Source organism: Rhinopithecus bieti, unplaced genomic scaffold, assembly GCF_001698545.2.
Source record: "Rhinopithecus bieti isolate Rb0 unplaced genomic scaffold, ASM169854v2 scaffold_57210, whole genome shotgun sequence".
In the NCBI taxonomy this organism is placed as follows: Eukaryota; Metazoa; Chordata; class Mammalia; order Primates; family Cercopithecidae; genus Rhinopithecus; species Rhinopithecus bieti.
In genome coordinates this window covers 1,128,018-1,146,232 of record NW_016823439.1, presented here as the reverse complement: position 1 = coordinate 1,146,232, position 18,215 = coordinate 1,128,018, and the positions used below count along the sequence as shown (strand labels likewise).

The window sequence follows — 18,215 nt, the reverse complement described above, 5'->3', positions numbered from 1 at the left end:
GCATGCGCCTGTGTCCCAGCTACCCAGGAGGCTGAAGCAGGAGAATCACTTGAACCTGGGAGGGCAGAGATTGCAGTGAGCCGAGATAGTGCCACTGCACTCTAGCCTGGTGACAAAGTGAGACTTCGTCTCAAAAAAAAAAAAACAAAACAAAATTTGAATGTTGGCTGGGAGTGGTGGCCCAGGCCTGTAATCCCAGCACTTTGGGAGGCCGAGGCGGGCGGATCACGGGGTCAGGAGTTCGAGACCAGCCTGATTAACATGGTGAAACCCCGTCTACTAAAATACAAAATTAGCCGAGTGTGGTGGTGTGTGCCTGTAATCCCAGCTACTGAGGAGGCTGAGGCAGGAGAATTGCTTGAACCTAGGAGGCAGAGGTTGCAGTGAGCCGAGATCACGCCAGTGCACTCCAGCCTGGGCGACAGAGCGAGACTGTGTCTCAAAAAAACAAAAAAACATTATGAGGAAGTTTGGTTGTGTGTGCCAACGTCCAATAGCACATCTACAGAGCACAATTGAAAACTGCCTTGTTCACATTCCTCTTCAATTATTTTCCTGAGAAAATCAAAGAGTTCACATGCTCTTCACCTCAAACTTTCTGTTTCGGCTGGGCGCGGTAGCTCACGCCTGTAATCCCAGCATTTTGGGAGGGTGAGGTGGGTGGATCACCTGAGGTCAGGAGTTCAAGACCAGCCTGACCAATATGTTGAAACCCTGTCTCTACTAAAAATACAAAAATTAGCCGGGCATGGTGGCATGTACCTGTAGTCCCAGCTACTCAAGAGGCTGAGACAAGAGAATCACTTGAACCCAGGAGGCAGAGGTTGCAGTGAGCCACTGCACTCCAACCTGGCGACAGAGCGAGACTTCATCTCAAAAAAAAAAAAAAAAAAAGGAAAATTTCTGTTTCCTTATTCTTGCCTAAGGAAGATAAATATGCCTTTGTCAAGAGTAGTATTGGTAACACTTAAATCATTTTTTTCTAGTCACACAGCTCACAATTGATGGTACTGGACTTGAACCCATTAAGTTCAAGAACTCTATAGCCTTTTCTTTGTCACTGCACCATGTGCAGAAGACCAAGTTAAATATGATGTTAGTTCTCATACTCCTAAAATTAAGAGATTCGATCTTTCTTGGCCTTCTTTCCTTAGCTGTAGAATTCAGATAGGATTTGCTTTACAGGGTGGTTGTGGCATTAAATGAGATAACCTAAGAAGTAATTAAGAAATTATAAAATACTGTATCTACTTGTTTGTAAGGTGTTGAGTTGTTAAAATAGCAACTAATACACATTAACACTTACCTATGTTTTAATAAACAGTGAAACTGATGCTAGAGAGATTAAGTAATTGACCTCCATTACTATAGTTAATTAAGTGGTAGAATCTGGATCTGGGCTGATTTTTTCGATGAAGGTCCCATATGCTTATGGTGTTTAGTTGTTACCTTATGCCTCATTGATTCTGTATTTTTTCATTATTACATCTTCTTCCTCCTGCCCCTTAAATGCATTTATTTCTTAATTTCTTAAGATCTTGTTGCTTCGTTCTCTACTCTGAGGTTTCTGGGAGTATTCATCTACTTTGGGAAATTTTGTTTACTTTAGCAGCTTTAGCTATCATCTCTGTGCATGGCTCCTAAATCTGTTCCTTCAGCACTAACTTGTGGATGTCTTATCTTGTTGTCCTTCTAGCATCTTGAACTTTGTTGAAGATCAAATTATTTGTGTTATTTTCTCAAACCAACTCTAAGTTCATTCTTTTTGTTCTGTTCTGCCAGTCAAACTGGAAACTTTATACAATGATTTTTTTATTTTTTATTTTTATTTTTTTGAGATGGAGTCTCGCTCTGTTGCCCAGGCTATAGTGCAGTGGCGTGATCTCGGGTCACTGCAACCTCCGCCTCTCAGGTTCAAGCGATTCTCCTGCCTCAGCCTCTCGAGTTGCTGGGAGTATAGGTGCACTCCACCATGCCCAGCTGTTTGTGTGTGTGTTTGTGTGTGTGTGTGTGTGTGTGTGTGTGTGTGTGTGTGTGTGTGTATATATTTTTTTTTTTTTGGTAGAGTTGGGGTTTCACTGTGTTGCCCAGGCTGGTCTTGAACTACTGACCTCAACTCATCTGCCCTCCTTGGCCTCTCAAAGTGCTGGAATTACTAGCATGAGCCACCGCGCCTGGGCTATACCAATGATTTTTAAGTGCAATTAGTTATTATCTCCCGGTTTCACTTATGTTTGTCTTACCTTTTCTATTTTTATCATTAGCATGCTAATAGAGAAGTATGAACATTGGTTACCTCATGCTTAGATTATTTAATTACTTTCTATCTGATCTCTCAGGTTTGAGTCTTTTCTTATTTCCAGTCCATTTTCTGTCCTGCTGCTATATTAATATTTTTCATTGGTGTCTTTTTTTTCCCAGAAGCCTCAGAAATTTATTACTTAAAGGATAAAGTCCAAGAGTGTTAGCCTTGTGTTCAAACCGTCCAGATCTGGTTCTGACCTTTCTTTCTAGGGCTGTCTTGGTTCCTGAATGCACTGATCACTTGTTCATTCATTCAGCAAATATTGTTTGCCTACTTGTTTTCAAGCCAGTCATTTTTTATTAGGTATAATTGACATACAATAAACTACACATATTTAAAGTGTACAGTTTTTTGTTTGTTTTGTTCTTTTTTTTTTTTTTTTTGAGATGGCGTTTCGCTCTTGTTGCCCAGCCTGGAGTGCAATGATGCGATCTCCCCTTACTGCAACCTCCATCTCCTGGGTTCAAGTGATTCTCCTGCCTCAGCCTTCCAAGCAGCTGGGATTATAGGCATGCATCACCACGCCTGGCTAATTTTGTATTTTTAGCAGAAACAGGGTTTCACCATGTTGGTCAGGTTGGTCTCAAACTCCTGACCTCAAGTGATCTACCCACCTCAGCCCCCCAAAGTGCTAGGATTATAGATGTGAGTCACTGCGCCTGGCCAAGTGTACAGTTTTGACATATATATCCTCTTGTGAGACTATCACTGCAGCCAAGTTAGTGAATGTATCTGTCATCCCCAAAACTTTCCTTGTGCCTCTTGGTAATTCCTCCCTCTACTTACCTTGTCCCCAGGCAACCACTGATCTGCTTTCTGTCACAATAGATAGGTTTGCTTCAGAGATAAGGGGGATGGAAAAGAGGAAAAGATAAGTTTGCATGCTCCGGAATTTTACACAAATGAAAATCATACAATACGTACTCTTAGGGATCTGGCTTTTTTCACTCAGCAAAAATACTGTGTGTATCAGTAGTATTCCTTTTTATTGCTAAGTAGTATTCCATTGTATGTATTTACCACAATTTGTTTATGCATTTGTCTATTGATGGACATATGGCATGTTTACAGTTTTTGCTATTACAGTGAAAATTGCTGCGAACATTTGTGTACAAGAAGCTTTCTTTTCTCTTGGGTAAGTAATTAGAAATGGAATGGATAGAGATTATATGGTAGATGTGTGTTTAACATTTTGAAAATTGCCCAGCTATCTTCTAAAATACTTATATCTGAGAGCTAAACAACAACATACGTGGACATAAAGGGGGAAATGCTAGACACCAGGGACTTCAAAAGAGGGAGAGGAGAAGAGGGATGAAGGTTAAATTAAAAAAAGGATTGGGAGACCGAAGCGGGCGGATCACCTGAATTCGGGAGTTCGAGACCAGCTTGAACAACATGGAAAACCCTGTCTCTAATAAAAATACAAAATTAACCAGGCGTGGTGGTTCATGCCTGTAATCCCAGTTACTCGGGAAGCTGAGGCAGGAGAATCTCTTGAATCCGAAGGTGGAGGTTGCAGTGAGCCGAGATCGTGCCATTGTACTCCAGCCTGGGCAACAAGAGCAAAACTCTGTCTCAGAGAAAAAAAAGGAAATAGTTTTATAATTTTACATTCTCACCAGCAGTGAATGAGAGTTCCAATTCCTCCACATTAATACTAGCAGTTGGTATGTTCGGTTTTGTGAATTTTAGCCATTCTCGGGGTATGTAGCCATTCTTAGAGGTATCTCCTTGTTTTAGTTAGCGTTTCTCTGTTGAGTAATGATGTTAGCATCTTTTCCAGGAGTTATTTACCATCCATATGTTGTCTTTGGTAAGGGGTCTGTTCAGTGCCCCCCATTTTGTGCTAAATAAATATAACAAAATTTCCATTTTACCCATATTTAAGGGTACAGTTCAGTGTCTTTAATTACATCCATGATGTTGTACAACCGTATCGCTGTTTCCGAAACCTTTCATCACCCCAAACAGAAAGTCTGTACCCATTAAAAAGAAAATAAACATAAGTAAACATAGAAAAGGTATATTAAAAATACAGTATAAAAGATAAAAAATAGTACACCTATGTAGGGCAGCTCCATTCTAATCTTATGAGACTACTGTAGTATATGCGGTCCATCATTTACCCATACATCTTTATGTGACACATGACTATATACCACCTTTCGTTTATCCTTTTTTTTTTTTTTTTTAAGACAGTGTCTTGCTGTGTCGCCAGGCTGGAGCTGGAGTGCAGTGGCGCGATCTCGGCTCACTGCACCCTCCGCCTCTCTCCCAGGTTCGAGTGAGTCTCCAGCCTCAGCCTCCTAAGTAGCTGGGACTACAGGCGCGTGCCACCACACCCAGCTAATTTTTGTGTTTTTAGTAGAGATGGGGTTTCACCATGTTGGCCAGGATGGTGTTGATCTCTTGACCTGGTGATCCACCCTCCTTGACCTCCCAAAGTGCTGAGATTACAGGCATTGAGCCACCGCGCCCAGCCTATTTATCCATTTTTATCTCTTGATATACACTTGGGTTGTTTTCACCTTTTGGGTATTGTTAATAGTTCTGTTGTTAACAGTTATCTGTTTTGAGTTCCTGCTTTCATTTCTTTTGAATATATATCTAGGAGTGAAATTGCTAGATCATATGGTATTCTGTTTTAACTTTTTTTTTTTTTTAATTGTGGTAAAATATACCTAATGTAAGATTAACCCTTTTTTTTTTAAATGAGACAGTGTCTCACTCTGTTACCCACGTTGGAGCTCAGTGACACAGTCATGGCTCACTGCAGCCTCAATCTCTTGGGCTTGAGCAGTTGGCCTGCTTCACACTCTTGAGTAGCTGGGACCACAAGTGTGTGCCATTGTGCCTGGTTAATTTTTTTATTTTTTGTAGAGACAGGGTTTTACTTTGTTGACCAAGTTGGCCTCAGACTCCTGGGCTCAAGTGATCTGCCTGCCTTGGCCTCCCAAGTGCTAGGATTACAGATGTGAGCCACTTGGCTCAGTCACATTTACGATTTTAACTGTATTTTTAAGAGTACAGTTTAGTGGCATTAAGTACATTCACATTGTTGTGCAGCCATCACCACTATCCACCTTTAGTACCTTTTCATCATCCCAAACTGAAACTCTGTACTTGATAAATTCTCCTTATTCTCTTCCCTCTAGCCCCGTTAACCCCTATTCTACCTTCTATCTTTACACTGACCGTTTTAAGTACCTCATATACATGGAATCATAAAATATTTGTGTTTATTTCTACCTCTGTATTCTGTTCTGTTAGTCTCTATTTCTGTTCTTATGGTAGTACCACACTGCTTTGATTACTGTAGCTTTGTAGTAAGTTTTGAAATTAGTGTGGGTCCTCCAACTTTGTCTTTTTCAAGATAGTTTTAGCTATTTGGCATCCCTTGAGATTCCATGTGAATTTTAAATGCATTTTTCTACCAATATGAAAAGCACCATTGGAGTTTTAGTAGGGATTACATTGATTCTGTACATGCCTTTGAGTAGTATTGCTGTCCTAAAAATATTAAATCTTACGATCCTTGAACATGGGTGTCTTTCCATTTATTTAGGACTTCTCTAACTTCTTTCAGCAGTGTATTGTAGTTTGGCATGTATAAGTCTTTCTTTCTTTTTCTTTTTTATTTTTTTGAGACAGGATCTTGCTGTCACCCAGGCTGGAGTGCAGTGATGTGATTATGGCTCACTGCAGCCTCAACTTCCTGGGTTCAAGCAGTCCTCTTGTCTTGGCCTCCCAGTGCTGGGATTATAGGTGTGAGCTACCACACTCAGCCTCCGTGTATGTCTTTCAAATGCTTGCTTCGTTTTTTTCCTAAGCATTTTATTCCTTTTGATGCTGTTGCAAATGTGTTATTTTCTTAATTTCCTTTTTTGATTGTTCATTGCAAGCTTATAGAAATGCCAGTGTTTTTTGTGTGTTTATTTTGTATCCTGTAACTGCTGCATTTATTAGCTTTAACAATATTTTGTAGACTCGTTAGGGATTTTTACAGATAAGATCATGTCGTCTGCAAAAGATAATTTCACTTCTTTTTTAATTAGGATACTTTTTATTTCTTTATTTTGCCTAAGTACTGTGGCTGGAATTTTAGTACCTGTATTATGTTGAATAGAGATTGTAAAAGCTGGCATCCTTGTCTTTTCCTGATCTTAAGGGGAATTTTCCTGATCTTAAGGGGAAGAGTTAAAGCCTTTGAATCGTTGACTATGATTTTATGAGTTTTATATATGGCCTTTATCAAGTTGAGGAAGTTCCCTTCTATTTCTGTCTATTGAGTATTTTTGTCATGAAAGGATATTGGATTTTGTCAGATGCCTTTTCTGTATAATTGAGATGATCGTAGTGGGGGTTTTCCATGAAGTGGTTTATTACATTGAATGATTTTTATAGTTGAACCATCTTTGTATTCCAGGAATAAATCCCACTTGGCTACAGTGTATAGTCTTTTAAATATGCTGTTGAATTAGTTTTATTAGGATTTTGTTGAGGATTTACCTAGCACAGTTTCTCTAGTAAATGTCTTAAACTCCCAGAGCAATATATATACATTAAAATTTTTCACATAGCATTATGAATGAGGATACACAGTGCGTGTCAATAGTGATATCTCTGAGTATATTCTGAAGAAATGGAAGGAATTTAATAAATATTTGTATTTTAAATTAATTTCAAATGCAGGATTAGGTGTTGGAAGTAATATTTAATCAATCATGAACCCATGATCTAAGATTTTTAATGATTGCTGTAATTAATGTTTCTCAAAGAGCTTGTTTTCTGTAACAAAGTTGATTTTTTTTTTTTTTTTTGAGACAGTCTCACTGTCAGCCAGGCTGTAGTGCAGTGGCACAATCTCAGCTCACTGTAACCTTCGCTTCCTGGGTTCAAGCGATTGTCCTGCCTCAGCCTCCCGAGTAGCTGGGATTGCAGGCAACCACCACCATGCCTGACTAATTTTTATATTTTTAGTAGAGTTGGGGTTTCACCATGTTTCCCAGGCTGGTCTCGAACTCCAGACCCCAGGTGATCCACCCACCTCGGCCTCCCAAAGTGTTGGGATTACAGGCGTGAGCCACCATGCCTGGCTGATGTTTTTTTTAAAACTCTCTCTTTTTGGTCTGCTGTTACACTAACAGTAATTTTATTTACCATCTGGCTTATTTAGTTCTGTATACTAGATAATTAATATATACAATCTTTATGATAATGACTCATTCTTACAAGTTTTTGGAGATGAACAAAGGGACTGCTTTTCCCTTTCTCTGGTAGACACACCGTAAGAAGTGGACTTTGGTTGTAGTTTAGTGGTATAGATGTTTGTAAGAAACTATTTTAGGTTGGGCGCCGTGGCTCATCCCTGTAGTCCCAGCACTTTGGGAGGCCAAAGGCGGAGGATTGTTTGAGCCCAGGACTTCAAGACCAGCCTGAGCAACATGGCAGGATCCCATCTCTGCAAAAATTAAAAAATTAGCTGGATGTAGTGGGCACATCTGTAGCCCCAGCTACTTCTGAGGGTCAGGTGGGAGGACCTCTTGAGACCAAGAGGTTGAGGCTGCAGTGAGCTGTGTTTGGGCCACTGCACTCCTGCGTGAGCGACAGAGTGTGACTTGTCTCAAAAACAAAAAACCCAGACAGTATTTAGCATGTTTTTGTATGTATATATAGTTTGCCTCAAACAATACATTAGGGGATGTAGGAAATTTTGTATGTTTTCACAAGGCATCTGAGATCCTCTGTGATCTGCCTCCTGGTTTCCTTGCAATTTTGAGCTATTTGGGAATAAAGGTTCTTTGTTAACAAATTTCCTATTTACTGCCTGTTTTCTCTTATAGCTAAAACTATTTAAATGAGTGTTTTCCACTCCATATCTCTGCAACGTCGCCGTCTACTTACCCTTCAGCCCATTCTAACTTGATTTTAGTTCCCTCCACACTACTCACATAGCTCCTACAGGGTGTAGACTCAATTTTGCTAAATCCAGTGAACATTTCATTGGCCTTATCTTTCCTTCTCAGAGCGTCAGCACAAATTACTTTATCTGTTTTTCTTGAAACATTATCTTCTTTGGTATTTTAGCCGTAATAGCTATACTATCCTCCTAGTAACTTCATGGTCTATAGATTTTTTTTTTTTTTTAAAGAGACTGAGTCTTGCTCTGTTATCCAGGCTAGAGACAGTGGCATGATCATGGCTCACTGCAGCCCCGACCTCTGGATTCAATTCATCCTCCCACCTCAGCCTCCTGAGGAGTAGCTGGGACTACAGGCATGCCCACCATGCCTGGCTAATTTTTAAGTTTATTGTAGAGATGGTATCTTGCTGTGTGACCTAGACTGGTCTGGACCTCCTGGCCTTAAGCAATCCTCCCACCTTGGCCTGCCGAAGTGCTGGGATTAAAGGTGTGAGCCACCACATTTGACTGGTCCATGACTTTTAACACTACCTCTAGACTTATACTTCACAACTTTATCTTTTCAGTCTTGGCCTTTTTCCTGCCTCTAGTATCTAACTACCCTCGTTTGGACTTGTAGTATGCATTTCAAATATATTATCTCTATAAGAGGTGTTTTTTTATTTTTTCCATGCCAAATCTGTTTCTTTTCCAGTCAGGAACCTAGTTTTTTATCCAAAAACCTAGTTCACTTTAATCGTCCTTTTTCCTCACATCCAGTAGTAATTGAACTATAAATGTTAGCAGCCATTTTTTTAAAGATTATCTTATATACTTAGTATTTATTGCTAACAGCTTCTCTAACCGTTACAGCAGTTTTCCAGGGTAGGTATGTTGATTCTCTTGTTGCATATGAGGAGACGAGCTCAGTCACTTGTCCAATGTCATGTGGTCCGTAAGTGCCAGAGCTGGGAATCAGACACAGATCTAAAGATTGTGATTCTTCCAGTTTAATGATGGAGAGAAAATAATTTTTAATTTTAATTTTATTTTATGTTTATAATTTTTAAATTGAATGAGGGGAATGCTCTAAACATATTTAACATTATGCATTAATATTGTACCACTGGTTGGTTGGTTTGGTTTGAGAGAAACATTGTTTTTCTCAGAGTATTAACATTGTCATATTTATTTTGTAATTAAATTAGATTGTGGAGGCTGAGTAATCTCATGCCTGTATGCCTGTAATCCCAGCACTTTGGGAGGCTCAGGTGGGCGGATCATTTGAGGTCGGAGCTGGAGACCAGCCTAGCCAACATAGGAAAACCCCGTCTCTAACAAAAATGCAGAAACCATCTGGGTGCGGCGATGCATGCCTGTAATCCCAGCTACTCGGGAGGCTGAGGCACGAGAATTGCTTGAACCTGGGAGGCAGAGGTTGCAGTGAGTTGAGATGGCACCGCTGCACTTGAGCCTGGGTGAGGGAGTGAGACTCTGTCTCAAAAAATAAATAAATAAATTAGATTGTGGAATACAAGATAAATATGCCACAAATATTCAGAGAATGTAAAGCTCAATGTAGCCTGGGAAAGGCAGGAAATTTTATGGACTTGATCCAGTGACATTTCCATGATCCAGAGAGAGGACATGGAGGGAGGGCCAATATAAGCAAATGCACAGATGTCAACAGTGTTACATAGTGCAGCAGTAAGCCTGTTTTGACTGGGAGGGAGGGGGACATTTAAACATATGATTTGGTTACTCCCTATCATAGTCCCAGTCTTTGTAAGGTTTATAATCTAGCAGGACAGAGAAGATCAACAAATAAGTTGTCATAATAATGTTTCTGAGGGGGGAAGTGTAGGTTGCTGTGGCAGAGCATGGCAATTGTATCTAAAATAGTCTGCAGAGTGTCAGGGAACGCTTTTTGGAGAAAGCAGCTTATGAACTGAAATCTAAATAATGAGTAGGAGTAACCCAGACGAAGAAAGATTTTAAAGAATATCTTAGGCAGAGAGAGGAAACATGTAAAGACATAACCTTGCTGGGTCATAGGGCCAGTTCTGGAAAGGAGTTTATGAGACCAGTTCTGGAGAGGAGTTCATGAGACCGGTTCTGGAGAGGAGCTATGACTTTAAACAGAAGAGTGGCATGGTCATGTCATTGTTTCAGGGGAAGAAACCTGACCCAGATTTCGTTTTTGCCTAGAGACCAAGGTAATAATAATGTTCAAGGTTATTAAGAATGGAGGAATCCTTTTCCGTAGGATTTTACTTTATTTTATTTTATTTTTTGAGACAGAGTGACGCTGTGTCACCCAGGCTGTACGGTGCAGTGGCACGATCTCGGCGCCCTGCAGCCTCTACCTCCTAGTTCAAGCAATTCTCCTGCCTCAGCCTCCCAAGTAGCTGGGGCTACAGGCTTGCACCACCACACCTGGCTAAATTTGTATTTTTAGTAGAGACGAGATTTCACTATGTTGGCCAGGCTGGTCTCGAACTCCTTACCTCATGATCTGCCCACCTCAGCCTCCCAAAGTGCTGGGATTACAGGCGTGCTTTGTATGCTTTTACTTTCAGCTTTATTTTCTTTGCTCTGAAGTACCTTGCTTCCTATCATTTTAAGTCTTTTACTGTCCTTTAAGGTTTCCTTGGGAATTTTATTTCTAAATTAATTATTTGGCATCAAGTTAAAGCTCATGTTCATTTTAAAAAGTAGAAAGAGATAAACAAATAACAGATATTGGGAGTACGTTGGTATAGGATCATAGTTATTTACCTCTGAACCTATTTATCAGACAACTAAAACATAAAGTTTTTTTTTATTATAAACCTGTTGTTTCCTGAAAACTAGTCAGAAAATCTTAACATCTCCTTCCATATGGTATAAGATTGCTCTCAGTTTCCTAATCAATTATTAATATAATTTTTGGTTTAGTAGAGACATTATTCTCTTCTAAAACCTTTTTGTAATTATGAGGAAACCAAGATATCTAGAAGCTTCAATTACTGAACTATGAAACCGTATTTTTTGTTTTGTTTTGTTTTGAGACAGAATCTTGCTCTGTCGCCCAGGCTAGAGTGCAGTGGCAGGATCTCAGCTCACTGCAACCTCCGCCTCCCTGGTTCAAGCGATTCTCCTGCCTCAGCCTCCTGAGTAGCTGGGATTACAGGCGCCTGCCACCATTCCTGGCTAATTTTTGTATTTTTAGTAGAGACAGGGTTTCACCATGTTGGCCAGGCTGGTCTCCATCTGCTGACCTCAGGCGATCTGCCCAGCTTGGCCTCCCAAAGTGCTGGGATTACAGGCATGAGACACCGCGCCTGGCCCTATGAAACTGTTTTAAGACTTAAAAGTTGTGCTCTATTGCTTATTCATTTTTTTAGGTTTAATTTACATGTCTATAATTTATGTAACTCAGAATTAGCTTCCCTTTTTTTGAATTAGCTTTTTAAAAAATAAATTCAGTAATAAACTAGATAGAAATAAGTCATCACTATGGTTTATTTTTGAGTGCAAAGGAGGCAGTCATTATTATAAGGCAATAGTAAGATTATATACACGTTCCCTGTGAGAATCAGCTAGTCCTGGAATCGTTCCTTTTCCTGTGTGAGAGTAGCCTTTTAACAGCTATTTTGCATTGAGTTCAGTCCCTTTAAAAGTTTATCCCTATGAGGATGACAGTGTGAAGGAGACAGTAGATTGCCTGTTATTTCTGTAAGTATCTCTAAAATTAAGCACTAGAGAGTGCTTAAAACTCATTAGATTTGTATTATTTTATATATATATGTAAATAAAGTAATGGTGTTTTCTAATCAAAATCTAATCTTTTGACCCCTTAGCGCTGGCTGACAGAGCAGAGAGCTCAATGTCCTCATTGCCGGTAAGTGTTTCGCTATGATTATTTGTGAATTTGCAAAATAGTAAGGTCAGAATGTGCCTTGGGATTCATAAAGGCAGTTTTCCTGCAGTCAGCCCATTTCTCTTCTTCTTGAAGATAGTTGAGTAGAAATAAGCAATCTGACTAGAAAAAGAAATGCAGGGACTAATTCTACTATGTTGTACTCTGCCGCTCTTAGAAAATACTTGTGTAAGTTCTTAATTTACCTTTCATAATTAAGCAACACATTTTTCATGTTTCTGGTTAAAAAATCCAGATAGTTAGGCCATAACTTACCTTTTATAATTAAGCAAAAAATTTTAATGTTTCTGGTTAAAAAAATCCAGATAGTTTGGCCGGGCACAGTGGCTCACACCTGTAATCCCAGCACTTTGGGAGGCCAAGGTGGCTGGATAACCTGAGGTCGGGAATTCGAGACCAGCCTGGCCAACATAGTGAAACCTTGTCTCTACTAAAAATACAAAAATTAGCCGGGCGTGGTGGCACGCACCTATAGTCCCAGCTACTCAGGAAGCTGAAACGTGAGAATCACTTGAACCTAGGAGGTGGAGGTTGGAGTGAGCTGAGATCGCACTGCTGCACTTGAGCCAATATCGTGCCATTGTACTCCAGCCTGAGTGACAGAGCGAGAGTCTGTCTCAATAAAAAAAAAAAAAAAAAAAAAAATAAAATCCATATGGTAGAGATAAATATAAAATAAAAAGGCTTCTGATTCTGATACTCCCTGCCCTGTCTTCTCACTTAATAACACTTGCAAAAGAAATTGTTGGGTTTGGTATCTATTCTTCTAGACTGTTTTTTGTGCATGTATTTTGTAATGCCCTAATCCAGTATAATTGTGCCTATATTTAAATACATGCGTATGTGATTCCCATATGCTTTTTCTTAAAATATCCCAATGATATAATATTATTTTGCAGTTTGCTTTTTCATGTAAAATATGGTAGGTATCTTTTCTTGATTGTGTGTATATATAAGTCATTTTTTTAAAAGTGACTAATCAATGTTATGACTATATCTTGATTTATTTATCCCCATATTGAGAGACGTTTAGGTTATCTCTACTTTTGGTTTCAAAAAATAATGCTGGAGTGCCATCTGTTGCCCATTTTTTCATTTTGTATTCACTTTTCTTTACTTTTTTTTTTTTTGAGACAGGGTCTCGCTCTGTTGTCCAGGCTGGAGTGCAGTGGCACGATCTCAGCTCACTGCAGCCTCGACCTCCTGGGCTCAGGTGATCCTCCTACCTCAACCTCCCTCCTAACTGGGACCACTGGTGTGTGCTACCATGCCAAGCTAATTTTGTTTATTTTTTGTAGAGATGAGATGTCACTGTGTTTGCCAAACTGGTCTTGACTTCCTGGGCTCAAGGGATCCTACCACCTTGACCTCCCAAAGTGCTAGGATTGTAGGTGTGAACCAGTGTGCCTGGTCCCACCTTTCTTATATTATCTTATAAGACCAGCACTATCAAGTTGAACTTTTTATAATGATGAAAGTGTTCTATGTCTACACTGTCCAGTATGGTAGCCACTAGCTACGTGTGGTTGTCGATCTCTTTCTCCAGGCTGGGGTGCAGTGGCGCAATCTTGGCTCACTGCATCCTCAATCTCCCTGGCTCAGGTGGTCCTCCTACCTCAGCTTCACAGGTAGCTGGGACTATAGGCACATGCCACCACGCTTGGCTAATTTTTTGTAGAGACAGGGTTTCATCATGTTGTCCAGGCTGGTCTCAAACACCTCAGTTCAAGCAATCTACCTGCCTCAGCCTCCCAAGGTGCTGAGATTACAGGCATGAGCCACCATGCCAACAGTACAGTGTTAGACTCAGAAGTTGAGAATTCAGTCCATATTCTGAATCATATGTTTTTGTTTTTTTGTTTGTTTTGTAAATGACATGTTAATATGGTGAAAATAAGTTGCAAATTGTATTTTCATTTTGTCTTTTCTTTTTTTTTTTTTCTTTTTTTTTTTTTTTTTTAGTTTTAATAGTGTTATGGGGCCAGGTAGTGGCTCATACCTGTAATCCCAGTACTTTGGGAGGATCACTGGAGGCCAGGAGTTCAAGACCAGCCTGGGAAATATAGCGAGATCCCTGTCTTTACAAAAAATTTTAAAATTACCTGGATTTGATGGTGTGCTGCTGTAGTCCCAGCCACTCAGGAGGCTGAGGCAGGAGGATCGCTTGAGCCCAGGAGGTCAAGGCTGCAGTGAACCATGATCATCCATGCCACTGCATTCCACCCTGGGTCATAGAGTGAAACTCTATCTCTTAAAAAAAATAGTGTTATGGTATGAGTATTATTGTGCTCTCTATTTTGAGAGATGTGTTTATTTTATAAAATAATCTGAAATTCATGAATTAGTGTATGTGTATGGATTTTCTCCCCAGTGCTCCACTCCAGCTACGAGAACTAGTAAATTGTCGTTGGGCAGAAGAAGTAACACAACAGCTCGATACTCTTCAACTCTGCAGTCTCACCAAACATGAAGAAAATGAAAAGGACAAGTATGTCCTCAATTTCTTTGTTCAATATGGAATGGATTTTGCCTTTGTGTTGTTTAATGACACTATATTGGTAGTTGCCATTTAGTTATTTATGAATAAATAGTGTTAAATTTCTTAAATTTTTAATTCTTTCAATCATGTGCTGTTGCCGTTAAGTAACATATTCTTATTATGTTTATTTAACAACGGTTATTTCATGCCATGTATATACACAGACACTCCTTGCCCTCCCCTCCCTCCCCTCCCCCCATACAGAAAGTGCTTTGCTAGATGATAGGCATACAGAGGTAAATGAGACATGATTTCTGTTAACTGTTTAATGGGGACACAGTGATAATACTGTGTTAAGTCGTTTAAGGGACAAGAATGAATAAATGGTCTTATGTTCCATGATTGAAGAATTTTGAACATATCTGGAGAGTTGTTATGGGGAGCAGATAAAGAAAGGAAAGAATGATGTGGCAGTGATTTGTTTTTATAGATGAAGAAGCTACAACATGGTTAATTGTAAGGCTTCACTGTCCAGCAACAATAAAATAACGTGAATTAGGTGAGATTCCAGGACCCTTGAATGTTTAGAAATAAAACCTGGTCACTTTCTGTAGAGTCACAACATGGTAAAGCAAGAGGTTGAAACCTCACAGGTCGTTAGAAAAAATTTTATCTGTTTCTTCATTATACTGAGGAACTAGAACCATAGAAATAAGAGAACAGGGCATGGTGGTGTGCACCTATAGTCTCAGCTACTTGGGAGGCTCAGGCAGGAGGATCTCTTGAGCCCAGAGGATGGCTTAGGTAACATAGCAAGACCCCCATCACTTAAAAAAAGAAAAAGAAAAAGAAAAGAGGCTTAATTATGGTAGTATAACACATTAATGCATAATCAGAATTAAAACCTATTATTTGGGCAGGTGTGGTGGCTCATGCCTATAATCCTAGCACTTTGGGAAGCCGAGACCGGTGGATTTCCTGAGGTCAGGAGTTCAAGACCAGCCTGGCCAACATGGAGAACCTCGTCCCTACTAAAAATACAAAAATTAGCTGGGTGTGGTGGTGGACGCCTGTAATACCAGCTACTTGGCAGGCTGAGGCAGGAGAATCACTTGAGCTCAGGAGGCATAGGTTGTAGTGAGCTGAGATGGTGTCATTGCACTCCAGCCTGGGTGACAGAGCAAGACTCCATCTCCCCAAAAAAAAAAAAAACTAAAACTAAAAAGCTACTATTCAGTTTAACTGGACTTTTAAGGAATTCTGTCATTTGTAGCATTGTGGAGGTCTCACCAAAAGTAGTTATTTAATTTCTTTTCTATATAATAACACATTTCTTAGGTGAACACTTAGGTGTTTTTCCTCTGAAGTGGTGGGTATTACTATTTGGAAAGACCTTTTACCTCTTGTTGGGCCTGTTCTATTAGAGCCTCAAAAGGAATGGACCGCTACAGTTTGCTAACCTGCTAGTCTTTATTTGCCGTTTGATGCCTACTGGCCTTCCCTTTTTGCAGGTGAATGCAGGCTGTTGATTAAGTGGAGTTTTGGCAAATTTTCTATATTGTAAAAGTTATATTATACATGTGGTATTTTGGAAGTCTTGCTAAGTGAGCTTCCAAACAGTATCTGATATATTTTTTCTAACCTTTATTAATTTCCCATTTGATATTCTGATTACTTATGAATTAGAAATATAAAATATAAACCTATCTAAGTATTTTCTCTAAGATCGGTGTCCTTCATCAATGAAATGCTTTTTTAAAAATGCGTGAGTGGGTCAGGCGCAGTGGCTCATGCTTGTAATCCCAGCACTTTGGGAGACTAAGGCAGGTGGATCACCTAAGGTCAGGAGTTCAAGACCAGCCTGGCCAACATGGTGAAACCCTGTCTGTACTAAGAATACGAAAAAATAGCTGAGCATGGTTGTGGGCGCCTGTAATCCCAGCTACTTGGGAGGCTGAGGCAGCAAGAATTGCTTGAACCCAGAAGGTGTAGATTGTAGTGGGCCAAAATCGTGCCACTGCATTCCAGACTGGATGACAGAGCTGGACTCCGTCTCAAAAAAAAAAATTGCAAGAGTGTGTCTACTTTATAAACAAGAGAATACTTAAAACATTTTAATTATGGTAAAATATACATAAAATTACCATCTTAATCATTTTTAAATGTACAGTTCAGTTATGTTAAGCATGTTCACATGTTCAACCAATCTCCAGAACTTTTTAAACTTGCAAATCTGAAACTGTACCCATTAAACCACTCCCCATTCCCTCTTCCCACCAGCCCCTGGCAGCCACCATTGTACTTTCTGTTTCTTTTTTTTTTTTTGAGAAGAAGTCTCGCTCTGTCGCCCAAACTGGAGTACAGTGGCTGGATCTCAGCTCACTACAAGCTCCGCCTTTCGGGTTCACGCCATTCTCCTGCCTCAGCCTCCCGAGTAGCTGGGACTATAGGCGCCCACCACCTTGCCCAGCTAGTTTTTTGTATTTTTTAGTAGAGACGGGGTTTCACCGGGTTAGCCAGGATGGTCTCGATCTCCTGACCTTGTGATCCGCCCGTCTCGGCCTCCCAAAGTGCTGGGATTACAGGCTTGAGCCACCGCGCCCGGATGTACTTTCTGTTTCTATCAATTTGAGTACTCTAGATACCGCATATGAGTAAAACCGTACAGTACCTATCTTTTTGTAACTGGTTTATTTTACTTAGCATAATGTCCTCAAGGTTCATCCATGTGTCAAAACTTCCTACCTTTCTAAGGCTGAGTAATATTATATTGTATGTATATGTCACATTTTGTTTATCCATTCATCTGTCAGTGAAAATGGCGTTGCTTCCACCTTTGGGCTGTAGTGAATAATGCTGCTATGAACATGGATGTTCATGTCTTTGAGACTCTGCTTTCAGTTCTTTTGGTTATATAATCAGAAGTAGCATTGCTAGATCATGTGGTAATTCTATTTTTAATTTAAGTTTTTTTTTTTTTTTTGGAGACGGAGTCTCGCTCTGTCGCCGGGGCTGGAGTGCAGTGGCCGGATCTCAGCTCACCGCAAGCTCCGCCTCCCGGGTTTATGCCATTCTCCTGCCTCAGCCTCCCAAGTAGCTGGGACTACAGGCGCCCACCTCGCCCAGCTAGTTTTTTTGTATTTTTTAGTAGAGACGGGGTTTCACCATGTGAGCCAGGATGGTCTCGATCTCCTGACCTCGTGATCCGCCCATCTCGGCCTCCCAAAGTGCTGGGATTACAGGCTTGAGCCACCGCGCCCGGCCTAATTTAAGTCTTTAAGGAATCTCCATACTGTTTTCCATAGTGACCGTACCATTTTACAGTCCCACCAACAGTGCACAAGGGTTCCAGTTTCTCCACATCCTGGCCAACACTTGCTCTTTTTTTTTTTTTTTTTTATAGCAACCATCCTAATACGGTATGAGGTTAGGATTCACATTTCTGTAATGATTAGTAGTGATGAGCACCTTTTCATATGCTTACTGGAGATCTTTTGCTCATGTTTAAATGGGAGTTTTTAAAATTTGTTTGTTGAATTATAGGTGTTATTTATATATTCTGGATATTAAACCTTCATTCTTTTCTCTCTCTCTCTCTCTCTCT

At 40.1% G+C, this 18,215-nt stretch overlaps 1 protein-coding gene across 1 annotated transcript in view; it reads left to right on the top strand.

Annotated features, from left to right (window-relative positions):
• TRIM37 (tripartite motif containing 37) overlaps positions 1–18,215 on the top strand; it is a 110,789-nt gene that overhangs the window by 3,606 nt on the left and 88,968 nt on the right. Inside the window, exons 4-5 of the mRNA XM_017861564.1 lie at positions 12,053–12,093; positions 14,504–14,620. Coding sequence (XP_017717053.1) covers positions 12,053–12,093; positions 14,504–14,620 — 158 coding nt within the window. The remainder of the gene's footprint in view (positions 1–12,052; positions 12,094–14,503; positions 14,621–18,215) is intronic.